The sequence below is a fragment of the Argiope bruennichi genome, chromosome 8 (assembly GCF_947563725.1).
Source record: "Argiope bruennichi chromosome 8, qqArgBrue1.1, whole genome shotgun sequence".
NCBI classification, from domain to species: domain Eukaryota; kingdom Metazoa; phylum Arthropoda; class Arachnida; order Araneae; family Araneidae; genus Argiope; species Argiope bruennichi.
In genome coordinates, this window is record NC_079158.1 from 34,826,120 (window position 1) to 34,848,292 (window position 22,173).

General features: G+C 24.7%; 2 protein-coding genes across 2 annotated transcripts; one reads left to right on the forward strand and one right to left on the reverse strand.

Annotated features, from left to right (window-relative positions):
* Window positions 1–3,050: 3,050 nt before the first annotated feature.
* Window positions 3,051–10,567, reverse strand: LOC129981300 (40S ribosomal protein S21-like). The gene is made up of 5 exons (XM_056092075.1): window positions 10,394–10,567; window positions 7,775–7,838; window positions 4,214–4,285; window positions 3,390–3,445; window positions 3,051–3,097 (listed from the first exon to the last, which is right to left on the reverse strand). The coding sequence occupies exons 1-5, from the start codon at window positions 10,441–10,443 to the stop codon at window positions 3,088–3,090; spliced, it is 252 nt and encodes an 83-aa protein (XP_055948050.1). The 5' UTR covers window positions 10,444–10,567; the 3' UTR covers window positions 3,051–3,087.
* Window positions 10,568–10,966: 399 nt separating this feature from the next.
* Window positions 10,967–21,752, forward strand: LOC129980612 (E3 ubiquitin-protein ligase CCNB1IP1-like). The gene is made up of 11 exons (XM_056090994.1): window positions 10,967–11,103; window positions 11,993–12,007; window positions 12,854–12,914; window positions 13,043–13,113; window positions 14,678–14,752; window positions 16,171–16,285; window positions 16,530–16,550; window positions 17,770–17,979; window positions 18,964–19,035; window positions 19,892–19,972; window positions 21,679–21,752. The coding sequence occupies exons 1-11, from the start codon at window positions 11,041–11,043 to the stop codon at window positions 21,750–21,752; spliced, it is 858 nt and encodes a 285-aa protein (XP_055946969.1). The 5' UTR covers window positions 10,967–11,040.
* The last annotated feature ends 421 nt before the right edge of the window (window positions 21,753–22,173 follow it).

Here is a 22,173-nt window from a genome sequence, read left to right on the forward strand (position 1 = left end):
GTTGTTTATGCTTTTAGCTAATAGAAAAAAAGAATTTTATAAATTTAGTGGAAGTATTTTTTAGAGATTTCGAATTAATATTCAATGAAATAAAGATTGAACCTTACAAAATTGACAAGATCTGTAAAAGAAAATCGGCATATATTCAAGCACTTCCATGTTTGGAATTACTTATAGGTAAGCAATAACTACTCTTAGAAGAAAAAAAGCTCCGCCATATTAACAATTATACATGCTTAACTAAGGTCAGTTTTTAAAGTAGTCACTGTGCATACGCTATCCTCTGATTACGAAGCAGAAAGAGTTTAGTTATATTAACGTCCAGTTTTAAAGCAACACTAGGATTATATTGAGCCGGACCTCGTCATTTTGAACCGCTGTCAGATGATGAGGACACTTGAGCTGGCATCCCCTCTCCAAACTTCCAGATCACACCAGGGGAAGGACGTTTAGCCCCGACAGATTTAACGTGCACCAGACCCGCTTGCACGACGGTTCTTCGGTGGAAGTGGGTCTAGAACCTAAAACCCTCCGATTCCGAGACCTACGTCACTAGGCCACCGCGGCAAGCAGAAAAGAGAATACCAAGAAAACATTACTTTCGCCCTTTGTTATTAAAAATAAATATACGTTTCTATAAAAATTATCCCCCCCTTCTTTTTTTGTCGCCCAGAAATACTATTGATACCTTTAATTTAGAATACTGGTTACTGGCAATTAAAAATCTTTTCTCAGTTGTATTATTTTTATTTGAATATACATTAAGGAAATATTCAGAACTGTTTTACAGCTCATAAATGATTCATCAAGATTTTCCGCAACCGTCGATTTCATTAATTAGAATGGGTGTTGCTTGTATAGATCTATGCACTAACTAAATTGATAATGCAACCCCATTGCTATAAGGAACTTTTGACCATCATAAATTCAGAAAAAGAAATGAAGATGGGATCCGGGTAAGATGTAACAGGAACAAACTTCTGATTTAGTAATATTCTTCCCAGGACTTCACTTTTTAAGGTCTAATATAATTCTCACGGTCTTGTAATTGAATATACAGGGCGATTGGTAAAGCCCTTTTGATTTAAAACAGTGTCACATAAAGCCAGCGAAGTAACGTGTACCTATAATATTGTGACTAAATTGAATTGATGGAGACAAGTTACATTTCCCCTAGAGGCGAAATAAGGAAAATCTACCGAAAAATTAAATCAGGAAAATATGCGTTATTTCATAATAAAACGCAAGAAAAAGTTTCATAGAATTATTTATAAAATTGGCAAATATTTGTGTTTAAAATTATGAGTTTTTTTCCAAGATTTAAAAAGGATTTGTCTTAAAGCTAAAAATGTTCCCTCAAATCCTCATTCTTGTATTTTTTTAAAAATTATATTTACTTACATTGTTTAAATTTTATCTAACCATTACTTAACTCAAAAAGACTAATACTGGAGACACATTTTTCAATAAGGAAGAACACTTTTTCAAGTCATGGAATATTCATACTTTTATTTGAAAATATCTTCCTCAACGTCAGATAACTCCATAACATTTTCTCCCGTGTTTACATTATAGTATAGAGCAATCTTCCTAATTGGATTTCTTAGCCGATTTCCTTTATTTTTTAACACATTAACTGCCGCATGACGCTCCTGTGCATTACAGATAATATGTAATTGTACCAAACCATCTATGTTATTAGACGAACCCTTTACTACAGTCAAGAGATAGCAAAGAAGGGGTCATCTAACTAGATAGACGACCCGAATATTGGGTGTGACTCGTGGCAGCGAAAGTGTTAAGTTATTTTTGTAACTTCCCTATTCCGCTGACAGGCACACAATAATCATTTCGATAAATTCACCATAATCATTTTATTATGAGTGTACATTACTTGGCCTATTTGCATGAGATGCCGTTTTGAATTTACAGGATTTGAAAGGACTTCTTGTATGTCTATAATGTGTGTATTAACTGACTTGAAAAAGGAAGTGAGTAAAATCAGGGGGGGAAATACAAAAGAATACAAATAGTAATTTGACAGTTTTATAGAATATTACACATAAAGTCATAAATAAGTTTGAATATATAGTGGATAAGCGGATTGACTGGAATTAAAATAATTTGAATGTTTTGAATCTTTAAAACATCTGAAAAGATACTATTGCAATTGAAATATTTTAAAAGATCTATTTTTCAATAACTAATCAAATTACAGATCACTCCATTTAAATTTCAACCTTACAAGCCAAGAGTTCTTGATCTTTTCAATTCAGAGCCTTATAGAATAATAATTCCACCCCCCCCCCTTCCTAAAGTATTTATTCAAAGCTCCACCTAGTATCCTTTGCAAAACAGTTACTAATTTTTACATAGGAACTTTTAGAATAAATCTTTATTAGTATAATATGGTCTGGTACTGATCACTAGGCATTTTAAGTCTTGTAATTAAAATAGACTCAGAGGTCCAAAAATTTTGTTAAAAAAATTTCAAATTCAAAAAATCTAATGCATAAAGTACAGAAAACTTTTTAAAGATTCATTAAAAAAATTATATATGAAGGTTTATTACATAAATTAGAATACTGAATTACATTTAATACACATTCATGTATTAAAATTTCATAAATACAGTATGTATCATATTTTGAGAACTAAAAATCATTTTTGATTGAGAGCAGGTACCTCAAGGTCAGATAAAATTTTATTGTAATACACTGTAAAAACCAAGAACAAGATATATACAGTCAAGAGATGCAATTGCAGTTATGTTCACAATTAAAAACTTTATATTTCTATAAATGAGATGCAAAGTTTTTTAAAGAGCATTCCACTCAACTTTATTTTGCTTATAAAATAATACCTAGCTATAGTCTCAAAATTTAATTAATAATGTGTCTTAGAATTGAAACTTTTATGCCTTATGATAAATGGTTCCCACTTATACTTATTATCACTTCTCCGATACTTAAAAAAAAATCCTTAGATTGTTCCTCTTCTAAACAATTGAAAAATAATGTCCAGAATGCTTATAAAAATAAAGACACAAATTTTGGTGAATTATTTTATTAAATATTACATTTGTTTTCAGCAACTCCTGAAAAAAAAAAGAATAAATTTAAGTTTTGGAAATTTTACAAAATATTTCCATAATACTAAATGTTAATGAATTTCTATAATTTTTAATATTTGTAATAAATCTAAACAAAAGCTTTTTAAATGTCACAACTTCTTAGAAAACAAAAATACAATAAGGTAATAAAACTACTTAATTCATAATAGATATATAAAAATCCTGAAAATTACTAGCCATTAGTCTGAAATTAGCAGAAACTAAATAAAAGAATTATTATTAAACAAATCAAGGCCTAACAAGATAACATACTTACTTAGCTATTAAGCCGTCTTTTTTTGCAAGTCTCAATATACAATCATCACTTTCACCCTGAAATTATAACAGGTAAATTTTAGTCAATAAAAAATATTCTAGATTCTTGTTTCAATTCTATAATGTTTTTAAAAAATAATCCAGTTTCATCCAACAGATTTATCATGGGTATTAAAATTAAATGTTATTATATAAAAATTGTTTTTATTTATATGCAGTAAGACTGAAAATATTTATACATTCTTTTTCAATAGTCCTTTACATCATCCATAATTAATATTAACAATTTGCAAAAGTAATTCTGTTGGAGGAAGGGCATTCTAAAAAGCAACAATGTAATAAAATTAATAACTACTTTTAAATCATTCAGGATTAAAAATAAAATATTAAATTATTTTGTATTCTCCACTAAACTGATTACAATCTCTTCATTTCACCTTTTCTGTTAAATAATTTTATCACATACTTTTAAAATTTTAGAAGCTTAATAAATATGAGAAGTTTTTTCATTATTATTATATACAGACTATATTTTTAAATTTCAGAACATTTAAGGACTAATGTTTTATTCTTCTTTAAAATGTTATAAGAATTTTAAAGAAACAATAAGTACACATAAGTTTTTATGCAAAATATTTCTGAATGATTCACAATGAGGAATTAAAATGCTCAAAAAGTAAAATCAGGTATGTAGATTATTCAAATATAAGAAACTATATTAACCAGCAATGGGACAACATGCAAAAGATTTGATAGTAATTTTGTTCAAAGAATTATTTTCTGTAACTTAAAAAGAATTTTAATTTCAAATTTAAAAATAATCACCATTCTTCTGATTTCCCCACAGATAGCATATGATTTAGAACTGCCGGTGAATCGACCTGTAGCTTCATCAACCTATAAATTTTTTTACAAGTTAGAAAATTGCATTTCATAATAAATTAATACTATTTTCACATGGTAAAGTATTTTTTAAAATAACTTGACAATTATACTTTTATTAATATTTAATTATGTGTAATCTACATACAGCTAATGTGTATATAGCTGAGTTTCTTTACTCATTATAAAATAAAAAGTAAAGTGTAGAGATATATTACTTTGATTTTCCCTTCAGTGTAACATTTTAACATGTGTTAATATGCCTTTTAGGAAGGGTTAATTATAATGAGTGCAGACAAGGAACAAACAACACATGCTTTTTTATTAAATATTAGTACAATCAAAATATGCAAGTTTTTGCATTTTACAATAGCAAGCTCAACAAAACTGAAATTTCTATAAATGACAAAAAATATTAAAAGTTAAAAATTACCAAATATAACTCAAATTATTTGTAAGAACATAAAATACACTAGGAAAAGAAAATTATTTAGTTACTTTTGTTTTTAAATTATATTTAGTTGCTGCAGTTTAAGAACAGTTAACAATTCGATAAACAATGCCCTTTAATAGACTAATTTTTAGACAAAACCATTTTATAAGTATTTTTTAATATAATGCTATTTAATAAAACCAGTGATCCCCCATTAAGGATACTTAGCTTGAGTTCATAAATGTTTAGCAAAACTTCTGCTAAATATCAAATAAAAAATAGTTACATTAACAATTTATTGCCTTTAAAAAATTAGTCAATTGATTAATTTTTTTTAGTTCACCCAAATTTTTTAATCTCCCATATGTAATTTTCACAACACATTCTTTTCCAGTAAATAGATTTAAAAGTAATGCAACATAAAAGAATAAAGACTTTTCAAGTGATATTTAGAAATACAAAAATCAATTCCTTATTCATTTTTGTTTATTGCTCTGTCAAGTGAGTAAGTATTTAAAGAAGATAACATTAAATTTAAATTTCCATCAACATCTGTCGCAAAAAAAAAAGTTAATGATTTTATTAAAAGGAACTATTACTGGACTTTTAGTTCATTCACATTCATTGGAAAAAAAATTTTAAAAATCACCTGGAAGTATAATGTAGGTGTAGAAAATATCTTAAGACTAAAATCTTTAAAATAGGACATGAAAATTAGCAATTAAACAACAGCACTTTGTTAAAAAAAAAAAAAAAATACCATACTCCAGCAACAAAAATTTCTGTCTCAATTTTTATTCATTTTTAAAATAATATCTCTGAGTCACTGTCTATAATACTTTATATCTTTCAAAGGAAATATATGAAAAGTTATTGACAAAACAGAAAGCTGCTAAAAAATAAATTTAAGGATATTTTAATTAAAAAATATTAATTATAATTATTAATATTATTGAATTTAACTTAAAATTTACCCAGAATAACTAATCAAGAAAATTTGCTATAAGCATATTGAATTATTTGCTTCCAAGGACTGCCTGAACACCAACTTGAAGTATTTCTATTAGTATTGAATATAAAATCTAGAAGGTGAATAAGAATTATCAATACAATTCAACTTGGGTTCTTGAAATATAATTCCTGGCAATTCATTACTTATATGGTTTTCTAAAACTGAATATGTATGGTATGTACAGTGAATATATACTAATAAAATTTCTTTGCTCATTATATGTCATATGAGTGAACAGAAGAGAAATTTGCAGTATTAAATTCTCTCTTCTTGATTTATGTTCGATCAAATGTTAATTAGAAACATGCTGAGGCAGGATTTAAATCTACATCCTTCCTTAAATAAGGAATTCCCCAAAAAATCAATATACGCAAAAGTAAATTTTCTAATAAGGATGGAAGAGACAGTACTTTAAATATAGTACAGAATGTATTATATGCAGTACATAAATATTAAAGATTTTATAAAGAATGTACTTATCAGAAATTATTTTAGTAACCAGGGCTAAATACTGATAAAATTTGAGAAATATTGCCACTGCCTTTTAATTAAAGCATTAATATATTTAATGAACAGTATTAAAAAAATTAATAAATTGATTTAATCTTATGTACAACAGCCGAATTTCTTCACTCATTGCACCTTATGAGCAAAGAGAAGAGAAATCTGTTAAATTGATCTTTCCTTCTTCGTAACATTTCAACAATATTTGTTAAAATGCTTTCAAGAAGGATCGTCCAAAATAACTTTTGTATTTAAATATATATGTCAAGATTTATAAAACAGAAAGCAATTACTTCTCTAACTATTAAAAGTTGCAAGAAAATATGTAATAATTTTACATGAAATATTTATTAAGGATAGATTAAATAGATGTCGTATCTTTACATTTAATATCTAATATATATATATATATATCAATGAACTGAAATAATTGTATAGCATTTCAAAATAATCAATAATATGTTATTTCCTATTTTTATAATAGCACGTCTTCAAAATTAAAAAAAAAAACTGAAAATAAATATATTAAATTTATAAAATAGATAACACATAACACAGATCAATAACGAAAGACACTTTACTACAAATCCATTCTTCTGTTTTTAAGATCAAACCAATGAATTTTAGTTTTATATTAGAAATACTAGCAATCTTAAGAGAAATTTAATACAATTTAACTAAATTTCTGTTGACAAACCATTTTCTCTGATATACAGATGTAAAAGATGAACATTAACTAGTCAAACACATATAAAAAGAAATTCAAATCATTTCCCCCCTTCTATCGACAATAGAAAAGAATAATTTATATTGAAAGAATTTTTAGCAATTAATATTTAATAAACTGCATATAGCATTAATTATCAGGCAAAAAAAAAAAAAAAAAACTTATCCACATAAAAATATTTAATAGCTGCTATATTTTCAATCTGTAATATTCAACTGGCACTGTTACAGCAATAATGGATTGCAAATATACTTCAAACATTTTTTTTTCTTCTAAATTCAAATAATATAGACAGACCTTTACTCAGATTACAATTATTAAATATAGTTGTTAATCAAAGCAACTGTACCTTGATTATAAATTTAAGAAATAAGTTTGATCTAAATAAAAAGTGTATGCATGCAACCCAATGTTGCTGCAATGATGACAATGGAGTGTTTAATGTTACATTAGCATCACTATAGATTACTAAGGATAAATTTACACTAGCATTTTAAATTTTCTAAAATTTTATAATTAAATCATTTTAGATTTAGATTCTCTCTATTTTCTAAATTTATTTAACACAAGTCATAATATTTTATACCAATTTGTACATCTTCAATTAAAGTCTATGGAAATGATATTCAGTTCAATCATATTATAATATTAACTTTTTTTTATGTTTTTCATCAGTATTTCTAAATCAATCCCTTTAAATATGTTATCTAGTTATGTCTCAAAAATAAGCTTTTACCCAATTATAGTGTTTTATCAGTGAATTACTTTTTGAATATAAAAACTGAAAAAAATGAGTATTTGACATGCTTTACTAAGAATAAATCTCACCTCAGCAATATTTATCTGGATAGATGCATGATCTTTAGCATGGATGATACGATTGCTTGCAGAGCTAAAAGAATAGAAATAATAGACATTTAAGATTCAAAGTTAAATTTCATAAATAGACATACCAATAAAGATTTCCATAAGCTCACTAAATATTCACAACCACGCCCATGCTATAAGAATGATATAAAAATTAGCACACTACTCTGCAAACTGTACTACACTAAAACAAGAATGCCAAATTCAAAGAACAAATTTAGTTTTCATTCACATGTATATAGGATGGACTTGCATCACAAGCTTGCAAGCTTCAACTATCAGATACTTAAATATTACATTTTTTTTTTTTTTTTAATTCTAAACCAACTGGCATATTTTACAAAATCATACAATTACTATTGTAAACATAATTGCTGGAAAAAAATTAACATTATTTTGTTGGTTATATCTTAAACTAGTTATTCTATATATTTTTAAAAAGAAAGCATACATATAATTATTGGATAAAATTGAGTATTCCTTCAGCTAGAACACTACCAATCATGTCATGTGGTGGGGTGCTATGTCAGAAAGAGAACACCTCAAGCTTCATTTCTTGTTCTCTTTTTTATAAAAAATAAAACTCAATTCAAGGAACATTGTTTTGGTGGATTAGAATTCTTGGAAATGACTGACCCTTACTCTAGATCTCTGAAGTGTCGCAGATTTTTTTATCAATATATTTGGTCATCTTTAATGTCTTTTTAATCTTTCTTTTTTAATGTTTGTTTAACAATTGCATAAATATTTTAATTATTTATATATATAAGTTTAATTGTAATTATTTTATAGTCAATTGATTGTTTTCTTAAGCATGCCACGTAGTAGTGCACCTTAGAACATGCCAATCTGCTACAAAAGTATAAAGAAGTATTTTTTATTGAAATGGCAGATTTTATTCTTTACACTTCACTAGAATGTTCATTTAGCCTCACTTTTCAGAGCTCTAGTGTTCCGGCTGATGGAACAACTGCAGAATCAAAATGACTGGTACAATCTTCACAAAATTTAACCTGCGTATTTATTTAGGCATAAATAGGTTACCTACAACTTTTTTTCTTTGAATTTAAAGCATTATACATCACAAAAAGTTGTAGTTTTGTACTTGCATGACACACTTTGCATAAAAGATATTCTTTTCTGCTAGATTTCATACAATATAAATTCTCTGAGGAACAAAATGGCAGATAAGTCTGCAATAATAGTTTAGACAGTCCAATTTTTTTCACAAATATTAAAGTACATGTAAAACATACAACTCTAAATAACAAACTCAACATAATTTGAAATATGAAAAGTTCACTTCATCAAGACAGTTTATAGTTTTCTCAACACAAAACTGGATATTTTTTTTTAAAAAGTTCATACACATTTTTATAGTTAGGAGAAATCTTTTCATAGAATTTGCTATTCTGCAATATCAGTTCATCATATATTGCTGAATTGTTAACATTTCTGTGGTAAAAATTTTTAGATTCTTGCTATTATTGCTGATGTGCAAATAAGCTATTCATTCTTTACATATAATATTCACTTTGTTGTTTCAAATATAATAAATTACTTTTTACTTTTCAATGTACTTCCTCGACGTGTTTCAACATACAAGTTTTTTTCATTGATATGATTTAAATTTTTTATTATACAATTCATTATATTTTCATGATTTGAAAGGTATTACTAAATTTCACTTTTCCTAAAATATTACATAATTTTGTCTCATGCAATATAATCAAATCTGATACATCATAATATTCAACCAAATTATCTAATATCAGCTGAAAAGCCAGAAGTTATTCTTAATCTAACCCTTAAAAAATGGGAAAATTTGATTATTGGACATATTACTAGATGCTGCTTCAGTTAATTTCACTTGACAGCTAATTTAAATGATTAAGTACTTCATAACAAGGTCATTTTAAAATGAAATTGGGAGCATTTTTAATTATATAAATAGCTACAACATCCTTTAATACAAATAAATGTTTCATTTCAAAGCAAGTAAAAATTGAACTGAAAAGAATCTTAAATTTTTGCCTTCACATTTATACGCAAATTCCATTTACTACTTATTGCTAGGCAGTCAAATAAAAATATCTTGTATCGTATCTTTTGATTTACATTTACACTTGCAAACAATTACGCTATCTTTACCATATGAAATATTTTATATAATAGGTATTAAAAAAGAAATCCATACTTTTTTTATTATTACAGAGGAAAACTATATTTTTAATAAGCAGTTGGCTAGGCATTATTTTATTTAAGAGTAAAAAAGCATAAAATAGTAGGATTTTTTCTTTCACGATTTTTAATCCGATTTAAAAATAACTATGGAAATCTCGCGGCAACTGTGAATTTTTCATCTGATTATTCAAAATTTAACAAACATAAACAAAACATTTTTCACGTAAAAATTATCTTCGACACTTATATTAATTTTAACTAATATTTTTTAAGGATTTCCTAATTTTACAAATAAAGCGGCAGTGACATACCATTATCTTAAAAAGTTACACGTTTTTCACTGAAAGTAAAATATTATGCACCAAATAAATCAATAAATATGAAAAATTGCATTACCATTTTCTGGGGATGTAAAGATCGACGTATTCACCACTGTCGTTCTGCATATTGAATTGAAAATTTTAATACAAAAAGTATTTAATTTTAACAGAATTTCCTTAACCCTCGTTAAACGAGCAAGTTGCACGATGCACCAAATATGAGAATTGAGTTGAGCTGTTGTTCAGTGATACTAATTTCATTTAAAAAAATAATCAACTTTTTCTCATATTTAATTATTTATTTTTAAATTTTTTTTTCAAATGATGGATTGAATAATATTAATTTAAACTAACTCAAAAAATAAGAATAAATTAACAAAAATTTTTGCATCTAATTTTTTAAAAAAAGGTTCCAAAATGGCCTTTTTGTAGTGAAATTAATCTTTACATTCACCACTGTGCCTATTAGGCGATTTTTTTTTTATTTTCTGAAAAAATGCTTTATATTTTTTAATCATTATGCTATAATAAATTTGCATTTACCAAAAAATAGCTCTACTGTTATTTATTTTCTCATCGACATTGGTTTTTATATGAAATTCGAAATTAAATGTTATCTGCTTAGAGTTTACAGGTTTCGTTTTCCATTTAAAGATTTCACAGTGAATTATTTAGCTTATTTTATTTCATATATTAAAATCGTTTAAAAATATTTCTGATGAGATGGATAATGAATTGCTCTGTAATTTTAAGAAATGTCGTAAAGCTTTGTCTTCACAAGCATGGGTAATTCATTCTTTTTTTTCTTTTTCTCCCCAATTTTAAAGATTTGATAAAAGTTACTTTAAATAGAATTATTTAAAACTCTAAAATATTGCTAGCATTTTTAATTTTCAGGCAAAAGAATACATATAAAAAAAGATTTTTGTTTTATTAGAAGATTCACAGAAGCGCATCTTGCACTTTTTATTTAGTGGTGAAAATCAAGCTGAAACTGAATTTTATGTTAGAGAAAATAATATTCCGTAATATTTAATTTTTTAAATGTTTATGATTCTACCTAAAAGTTAGTATAAAAATCAGTAACATTAAATACACTGCTCTTCTGATAACTTTGTACTTATATTATTTTTTTTAGTACAAATTAGAAAATATATTACATAGCAGTTCACAAGGCCAATTACAAACTCAAATGCATTCTTTCAATAAAAGAGTTCACAGGAAAAATATTTTGGAAATTAAAAGATACTACATATAAAAAAAAAATTTATATTTCCCAAAAAAATTATTTATTTGTTTATTAATCTTTATTTATTTAATTCCATATGATTATTTTATATAATCTAACAAAATGAATATATCTCAAGACTGGCAAAAAATTAATTAACAGAAATAATTGCATTAAAATAGCATTATTTTGTTAAAATATAAGAGAAATTTTGAATAGTTCTTCGCTGTTCTGTTGTTTATTAAAAATTTATTTTTACTAGTACTTATTACATAATATATCAGTTTACTTATAACATTATTTTTCATGCCATTTAAATTATTTTCACTTTATTTCCAATCATTATGAAATTTATTAAAAAATATTTAAAAACCCACTTGTTTTGTATTTAAGTAATTTATTTTATCTTATTAAATGTGTATTACTTAATTTATTCTTTCCTTTTAGGTTACTTCCTGTTCTCATATCCTTTCTGGCCAGTAATATTTCAGCAGAATATAGAATTTTTATGTGAAAGAAAAAAAAAAAAAAACATTTTTGAAAACAGGAACATTTTGAATCATAAATCCAAAATACTGTAATTTTATAAAATAAATTTTAATTATTTTTTAATTTATATCAGCAATTAGTTAAAGAAGGAACATAAAAAGTGTTTAAGTAATTTTATGAAGATTTTTTCCTTCAATTTTTTTAAAGGCTATACCTACAAAATAGCTAAATGTAAAAATAAATTGCTAAATACTTAATAACAGTATAAACTAAACCAATACAAAACAATGTTATATTTTAATGTAAAAATCGAAATCGTAAAAATACTGAAATTTATAAGTTTTGGAATATTAATTTATTTAATTATATGCATATAATTTTTTATTACTTAAATATAGTTTTTAAAATTTGCTTAAATTATTATTGCTATTTGACTGCATTCACTTTTTTTGTTCTTTTTTTTTAATATTTAGGGGAAGTTTCATCATAAACTTCATACTTTATAATGAAATCTGTTCTATATTGCACATTTATATATTTTCAAACTTTTGCATAGTTAACCAAAAAAACCATCATATAGATTATATATGATGGTACCAAATAAATATTTTCACAATATAAAATTACTGAATAACTTCCTTTAAAAAATACAGCACATATAAATGTGTTCTGGCCATAGCAATTTTGATTTCAACTTTAACAAATTATGATTAATTCTACTATAATGCCTGTTGATTTAAATACAATAAATACTATTTTGTCCTATGCATTTATTTTTATTTCTTGCGCAAACATATGCTACATCTTTAATATTTAATACATATTTTTTGCCATGATGATGGATTAAGAGAATTTGAGAAAGCTTTCATCTGTCCTGCATGTAAGATTTCCATTTCTTTGGCAATTTTTATTGGTCATTTTTATTTTTAAATAAACTTTTTACTTATACTTTATTACTTTTAATAAATTTTTAATGCTTTTAATTTTAATTAAAGTTTTTATTTTCAGGTGATACCACATTATCTGGTAAATATGATATAGTAAAAGTTGACCTCAACCCAACAGAACAATATAAATCTGTAAGCAAAAATTATTCCAGTGAATATAAATTGAAATAAACTACTGAACATGATATTTATAAAAATTCAGTATTTGTGTATTAAACACATGCTATTTATGAATTTTATACTTAACTGCTTATAATAAGCAAACATTTCCCTTATATTAACATGACATCTTTGGAACATCTTTTGGTGGTTAATTACTGGTTTCAAAAGTTTAATATCTTTTGGGATTTTTTTTTTGGTCATTAATCAGTGACATATTGAAAATTCTGGTTATTTTCTGCAGTGAAATTTTCACAGTAGGATTCTTTATATCAAAAATTATATAATTTCATGGTACTTTTCATTTAGAAATGATCGAATCATTACAAGCTTGAATTTTGGGACTATTTCATTGGAAAAAAAAAGCAACCAGTTTTTAGTAATATGAAATATTAAAGTTCTGGAAATTTCAAAATATGATTTAATAAAATTTCAATTTACATAAAATTTAAAAACAAATTTTCAAGATGTTACAATTTTTTCAACATTACATTTTCAGTTATTTTCCATAAAAGTAATGATGCAAGCTTAGAAAGTTTGTTAAAAGTAAATGAAATTTCTTCAGTTATTAAGAATTATTTCTTAATGAATGAAAGTTAATATCTTAAGACAAAAAATCAGATCCAAAATCAATTAAGACTGAAGAATATTTAAAGACCAAAGAAAAAAAAATATTATTAAACATATTAAAAGTTACTAATAACTGCATTAGAATATTTACAATTATCATTAAATTAATTAATGAAGAAAATTAACAGGAAAATTTTGCATTCTGTTCTTATATATATATAATTTCAATCCTAATTAATTTTCTTATTTTTATTTTAAATTAGACCATGTAACTTCATTCTAAAATGTTCTCTTATTTTCTGATCCGATACCACTTTTCTAATTTAATTTTTTCTAATATGTACACAAAAAAATTGCTGACTCTCTTGTTACCCATACCATGAGTGAAGGGATAAAATTCCTTAACACCTAGGTATCTCTGAAAGTGATGCATAATATTCTTTTCCTAAATTAACATGTGTCAAACAAATTCCTATCAGATTCTCACTGTAAAATCCCTCGAGGAAAAAATTTGTCACTTTCTATTTGTGTTGCAATGTTTATTAAAGTGTCACCTTAATGCTTCTCCCCTATATAAATTATATATATATATATATATATATATATATATATATATATATATATATATATATATATATATATATATATATATATATATATATAGTAGTAAAGGAAAAATTGTACTGTTTCATTTTGCCACCTTTTTATTAGTGTATTAAAATGTTGTTTGAAAGTAGCACAGAATTGTAAACATTTCAGAAAAGTGGGCATTACAGAATAGAGGTTAAATGAAAACTATTAATTTTACCTGTTGATTATTCTTAAAAGTTTTTTCTATACATATTTTTAATTTAAAGCATATAAAATTATTTAAAAGAATGACAACTTTCTTTAATGATGATATTTCATTTTATGAATGATTAAATTTTAATTTGTCACTCTAAAATTAAAATATATCTTTAAATAGATGGTTTTAGCAGGACAAAGACCAGAAATTATTTTTGAAATATGCTCTCGGGCGATATCATTTTGGACATACCAGGTAATGAAATTATCACTTTAATGTAAGTAAATTAAATAAATGATAATAGATTTTTATCTGTCAACATTTTTTAGCCAACTAAGATGTATGGCTTTGCATACACAATCATGAGTTTTTTTAAATAATCATTATATATATATAATAGACGGAAAAAAATGTCTATTTTCAATATATTATAGAAAAACATTATAAAATTACATTTCTTTTTCTTTTTTCTTAAACACACTTTAATGTCTGGAAAAATGCAAAAACATTCTTCCCAAACTAGACAAAAGACAGCAAATTTTAGTTCTTTATCACAAGATTAAAATGAAGGAAAGGAGTTACACTTTTTTGATTATGCTGGAAGTCACAGCGTAATATATTTCAATTTTACAAATCATACTCTAGATTAAATGCATTTAATGCCATAAAAATCTCTCTTAACCTCCAAGAATTTTAATTATACAACTTCAGCAAAACAATGTAGCTTCAGACACTTTCTATAGCGATATCATTTTTATTCGTTCATTAATGCAAAAGTCACTGTTGCTATTTTTAAACATAGGTTTTCTTAATCTAATATAGTTCTTAATCTAATATAGGTTTTCTTACACAATATCATCAACATTTTGTATTCATTTTAAATAACAAATATGTAGTGTGATATTTAATATGTTTTTAAAAATAGATAGAAATTGTAAATTAGTATGAACTTTCAAATTTGCTAAAATTCATGTAATAATGAAGCAAATATAAACTTTTCATTTTCAACAGTTTCATTATGAATTAAGCTAAATAAGGAAAACTACTTTTAAATATCAAGTAACTATTAATTCAGTAAGAGTATATATTAAAATTATTAAAGTAGAAACAATAGATTTGCGTGTTCTTTTAATTAATATTAGCTCTAAAAAAGTATATGGGCTTCTATATTTGTAGACAAATATAAATAGAGAATTTTCATAAAATAAACACATTTTATATATAATTCTCTTTTGGAAAAGTTTTCAACCCTTGTCATATTCTTAAAAAAAATTTAAGAAACAAAACCCCCAAGATTTGAAAGTTATGTTGTAAGAATACAATGCTAATAAAATTTAAAAATTATTCATAATATTTCCTCTTATTCATTCATCATTTGAGTGTAGTCTAGCCAAGGCTGGCTCTTGTGCCAGAAAAACCACAAACCAAATCAAATCATTTCAAATATGTAGAATTTTGGAAAATGTACATGTGCTGAAAAATAAACTTTTTCAAATGTAACTCTTTTAAAGAAATTAATTCCCTTAAAATTAAAAGTTTTCTATGCTATGAATTATCAAATTGTTACAAACTTATTGTTTCTAAAAAAATGAATTTTGTACAAGAAATGATTCAATAAAACTAATTTATCTATTTTGATTTAGATGCTTTTACACTTGTTTCTTTCCCAATAGGTCCATCAAGAAATAATGTTTCAAGAATATGTATCAACTAAGATAAAAGAAAGATCACAGCAACTGGAAAAATATTATGAAAATATTTTCCAGAAAACCAGAAATGAGCTAGATAGTATCTTTTTTTTTAATGTTGTTAGACTTGTTCAAATTCATTTGATAAATTAAAAGTATTTTTAAACGTGTTATCCTAAAATCGTTTGTTTTGTTACTGTTCCTTTTGTTTAACATTTGAAAATAATTACTTATAAACATGTTGTCATGAAAATCTTGTATTTTCAGCTAGAGCATGTATCTTCAGCATTTACTTAAATATTTAACTCAGCTTTATTGTTATTAAACCATTTAACAATGCTCAGATATCAAACAACAATTGGAGAGTATGTATCATTATTTTTGTTTTATTTAGCAAATGTACTTATTTATATATAAAAATTAGAAATGTTCAAAAGTATATAAAAGAAAATTCTTGTAAATCTTCAGAATACTACATATGCATTAATTTTGTATTCTGTAGCAAATCTCTTGATATTGGAACATTTCAGACACCTCAATAAAAGTTTACAGCATCATACACTGTTCTTAAAACAATTAAAGAATTTTTTCACAGACATATCTCGTTGATGCTATATCCTATTACAAGTGACAAAACAACTTTTTTTATGACCTCCCAAAAATTTCTTTGGATGCCAAAATATTACTGCAGAAATCATCTAAATGAACTTCTTCATTAAATGTATCAAGTTGTTCTTTGTATTCACTTTTTAGTTTTATCTAGAAAATTTTTAAATAAATCCTTGCACTTTTTGAACATGTTGTGAATATTTGTGCTTTGGAATAAGGAAGCAAATCAGCTATTTGCTTCTCGCATAACACTGCACTGTTTTTCAATAAACATGAATTTAAACAAGATAGAACTTTTAAAATATCAAAATTTTTGGACATGCATTAAAATATTTTCTTAGTAAAATTCTTCACAAATATAGAATATCCTGCTAAAAAAAAGTCTTTGTTCAGTTTCAGTAGCTTCACTAATATTCAAGAAGCTGTTGTTATCATTTCAATGTTGGTATCTTTTATTCTCTCAGTGTTGAAAACTGGACTGATCTATGCAGAACAGGAAAGTGAATAGAAAAGTGATGAGATTCCGAGAATGGTGTAGTTTAGGTTTTAGAGCTATAGTGATGATCATTCACTGTTGCAAAATTTTAAAGAGTGGCATTTTTTAGGTGAAAAATTGAGAAAGCTAAAATTTTCCATAGCTTCCCGTTTTTTAAAGAAAATTTCAAAATCTGCTGCATTTTCTTTTTTTATAGATGATTTTTAAATTCCTTATGTTTTCCCACTTCTCTTTTTTCCATGGCAACCCTGACATATTATGAAAGTTTTCAAATAGAATAAATCTTTAGATACATTCATGATACAGAAACTGGAAAAGAAATCAAATCAATATTTTAACTTTATATATATATATATTCTTTAAGCAAAACAAATATTTTAAAAAATATTAAAAAATTTAAATTTTTAAATTAAAAAAAAAGGAAAATCGCTTCCAATGTATAGTATTTATATTCATAGTGCCTCTTTCTTATAAAACAGGTACTCGGCATGAATTGGAAATATCAAAAAAGAAATCAGCAGAATTAGCAGAAAAACTCAAAGAACGAATACGACAGCATGAAAAACTGCAGTATCTGTACGAAGCTTTGAGAAGGAAATTCATATCACCATCTTTTTTTGAAAAACAAAACAAAGAGGAAAAATTATCAAAGAGGACTCAAGATCCTTTCCTAATGTCAACTGCAGCTGGTAAATTATAAAAAATCAGTTTTCTATTTTAAAATACAAAATTAAAAACTAATATAGTATAAAGTAATTTGCCTGGAATCAAAATTGAATATATAACATCTATTTTTCATAAGTTTATTGAATGGTTTTTAAAGACATCTCAAAAAAGAAATGGAAATTATAAAATTACAAATAGCATATTAAATGCACTACTATTTTTCAAACTATGAAATCTTTGAATATAAAGACAATACTATGGATAACTAGTACAGTATTATTAATTGAGAGATTAAAAGTAGAATATTTATTCTAACAGAATATTTTTTTTCTCTCTAATATTATACCAAGAAAATTTGAGTTCATTTATTAAGACTACAAATCTAGTATTCTATCTTTGAAGTTATTTGCCTTTTTTAGCTTTTTATATAGATTTAGTATAAGCTTGTTACAGTAGCATATAAGTTTTATAGATATCTTTTTTTAAAAAATTTGTTATGATAAATACAGATCAGATGCCTACAAATGTAGATGCATAAATCATTTATTTGTAGAAAAGGGAATTATATTTTTCTTTAAGTTATAATTTTTAAATGTATTAAAACTTCTCCAAACTGTATTTTTATTGCATAATTAAATTTCTCAGCAAAATGCTAACAAGAAAAGTTAAAACATTTGATGCAAATGTTTATAAATTCTCCAGTATAGATTTACTGTAAAATATATAAAATTGTTTTCTTTTAAACTTCTTATATACTGAAATAATGTAAACACTTATAAAACAACACAAAATAAGTTACCGGAAAATTGGAATAAAATACTTCAAGAAACTCATTTCATACATTCAAAAAAAAATTATAAAAAGAAAATAATTGTCTTGAAGCCTTTTTTAATCAAATTTCAGAATCATTTACTTACCTTAAATTAAAAAAAATTAAACTTAGTAGAAGAAATATTTATTTTTATTTTTGAAATGGGTTTTAAAAATTACAAACTTTTTTCCTTCAGAAATAATAGGTCAAGAAGAAAAGAAATCTCACAAGAGTAGATCTAACAGGAGTTTTAGTTCACATGTTGAAAGTAAGTCTAATATTTCCATATTAATCTTTTATAGCATGCCCTTTATAATTTTAAATAATAAAAATTTCCTGACATCTAAAAATTTAGTAATTAAATATAAATTGCGGTTTTAAAAAAATTTAAAATACTTTTTGCAGTTTAAAATTTACTTAAAAGTATTCAGGTTATGGCAAATTAGGGTAAATACAGACATAGTAAGCCCTAGATGTGCAATAATCCATATTATCTTGCTCTTTCATTTGAAAAAGAATTAAATATAAAAGAATCTAAAAACACTATTCTCAGTTTATAATATTATTGCATTTTTAAATGTTTCTTGGATAAATTAAAATGTTACTTAAAAAACTAGTAAATTTTTTTATTTAAGAAGTAAATAATTAACAAAACAAACAAAAAATAATGCTGCAGTTTGAATATCAATTTCATTAAGCAGAATATAGTGATCTATAATGCTAATTAAAATAAGATTCTAATAGTAAACTTTTTTTTTCTTTCAAAACTCTGATAAGGACTCAACTAAATATGCTCATTCTTTAGTGTGCTGAATATCTTATCTCAAATGCCTTTCTAAACTACATCTTAATCTCTAAATAACAATTGATAAGATATTTTCATAAATTATTTCATAAACTATCTAAATGCATTCATATTTATGGCATATTATGTCATGGTTGATTTTGGAAATCAAAAATTATATCCAACAGATTTTTTTTTCAACAAGTAATTAATAAATAAGTAAAGAAGTTACATTTTCTTGAAATTATGCACCACAATCGTTATGAATATACACTACGAAAACAGATACTATTTTAAAAAAGTATTTTAATTTCTCTTAAATGCCTAAAATTTTTTTTAGAAGAATTTGTTCTACGACCGGCACCAACTCCTAAGGAAGATGCCAATGACCAACCACTATGGAATTTCTCAGCACGAGAATGCACCATTTCAGAAAAAAATATTCTACAATAAAAATTATTTCTTTTTAATAGACTGTCATTAACAATAAAGAAGTCAGTTTATATACCAAATAGTTAAAAAATTACTTAATTGCTGCTTATCAACAAAGTCCTCAGCAGTTCACTTATATATTGTAAAATTTATTGAATGATACTGCACACCAGGGTTCAAATTCTGATTCATTTTGGCATGTGTTGCATTTTTTTAAAACATTCATCGTTAATACTTATTCCTTGGTCTTGATCATAAAATGATTTCAATTTTGCAAAATCTTATAAAGAGGATGTAAAATTTTCAACTGCATCAAAGTGCAGTGATGATTCATTTTAGTTTAACTTTCATGCTTATTAAGAACTTTAGTTTTGTCTTTAATACTCCAGCCAGTTGTTTTTTGATTCTTAATTTTCTTTCATAATTCCATCACACACAACAGTAGTTAAAGGCTGTTCAACAGATATCTAGCTAGACTTTCAGCATAGTTGTCGATTTAAACTGATCCAAACAGAAAAATGTGAATCCCAACCTATGGAGAAAATGATTCCGAGATGTTTCCTTACAAATGGAACAAGGAATTCCACTAATATCAATCATTAATACTGACTAATTCTATATTCAAATTTTATAACATTAAACAATATATTGATCACTATAAATGAATATTTTTAAATAGATTTGAATATATTGACTCAGAACTAGAGAATTTTGATAATAGGAAGATAATGATAATATTAACTATGATCACATTAAGTAGCATCCACTGGAAAATTGAAAAACAAATTATTTATGCATATTACAGAAGTTTCAGTGAATGAGATTTTTCAGTGGAATTACTTTACACATCTTTTAAATTCTATGACTGATTATATATTTAATATTAACTGTTGAATTCATTCAAAATTAACCAATTTGATAATGTCGGATAAATTCTTTTTAAAAAAAAAACACAGATAAAATTGATTAATTCATAAATTTGATATGTTAGATGTTGATTATTCTACACATATCTAATTCTATTCTTTTTAAGTATTAAAATGTACTACAAAAATTAATTTTAAATTTCTATAAATTTAAATATTCCTTTTCATAATGAAAAAAATAATGCCGATACTTTTCTCTTCATAGCCGAAACAGATAATAATAACTCCAAATAGTAACCAAAAAAGATAGATTGCTATTGAACATTTTAATGTTTATTCAAAAAATGCAATGAATACATTTTTATATAAAATCATGGTAAACTCAAATGTTAAATACAATTAAATAAACCTTTACAACAAATAAAAATCATAAATCTCTGAACAATTTAAATCTTAAAAACAGCTATAACATCTGACGATACAATGAGCATATTTAATGTAAAAAACACATCCTACAATTTATACTCATATTTTTCATGATGATTATAGTTTTTGGCACATTCAGGTTTTCTTTCTGGATACGAACAAATTAATGAAAAAATTTGCAATTCCATAAATTTTGAAACAGCTATTTCAAACAAAATTAACTAGCAATTAAAATAAACTTATTACCAAACAGGAAAAAGACTACATCATTTACATAATTATTCCTTAATTGGCAAAATTCAATTTTTTTTATTAATTTTATTCCAATTACAAGAATTGAAAAATTCAATATCTTATTTGTGTTATATTGTTTATGTTTATGATTTTCATATTTAATAAATAGATTATAAACAGTGTGCATTAAATACCATGAAAAAGGATAATAGGTACATAAATATAGCACCTTGCATTAGTTGAAAGTTTTAAAAAATAGAAGATAAAAATGCAATTATCATACGTTTTAAACTTTCAAATTATATGAAGGAAGACCTATTCTCAATAACAATATAAATTAAAAAGGCATTTTTATTTCAATATTTATAAAGCTTAAACATTAATTTACATGATATATTTTGAATTCACATACTACTAATATTCAATCAATTTAAAATCAAGGACATCTGAGCCTAAGAATGATATACATAGATAAAAAAAAAATTATATAATTTTCAATTCTGTCTTGCTCATAACTTTAAATATTATAGAAGGGTTCTCCATAGAATAAAGTAACCAATCTGCATGGTATAATACTTGTTTTGTAAGAAAATAATGAAAACTGTAATTGTTTCCATTCATTATAATTTATTAATAAATAACTTAGAAAGTTGTAGATTTTAAT

Bases quoted from the DNA above. Each gene is read 5' to 3' on its own strand.
- LOC129981300 (XM_056092075.1), bottom strand. From the start codon at position 10,443: ATGCAGAACGACAGTGGTGAATACGTCGATCTTTACATCCCCAGAAAA. The intron at 7,839-10,393 runs GTAATGCAATTT...CTATTCTTTTAG, and splicing joins CTTTACATCCCCAGAAAATG to CTCTGCAAGCAATCGTATCA. The intron at 3,446-4,213 runs GTGATTATTTTT...TTATAATTTCAG, and splicing joins GTGGGGAAATCAGAAGAATG to GGTGAAAGTGATGATTGTAT.
- LOC129980612 (XM_056090994.1), top strand. From the start codon at position 11,041: ATGGATAATGAATTGCTCTGTAATTTTAAGAAATGTCGTAAAGCTTTG. The intron at 12,915-13,042 runs GTAAGATTTCCA...TTTTATTTTCAG, and splicing joins AGCTTTCATCTGTCCTGCAT to GTGATACCACATTATCTGGT. The intron at 16,286-16,529 runs GTATCTTTTTTT...AACAATGCTCAG, and splicing joins AACCAGAAATGAGCTAGATA to ATATCAAACAACAATTGGAG.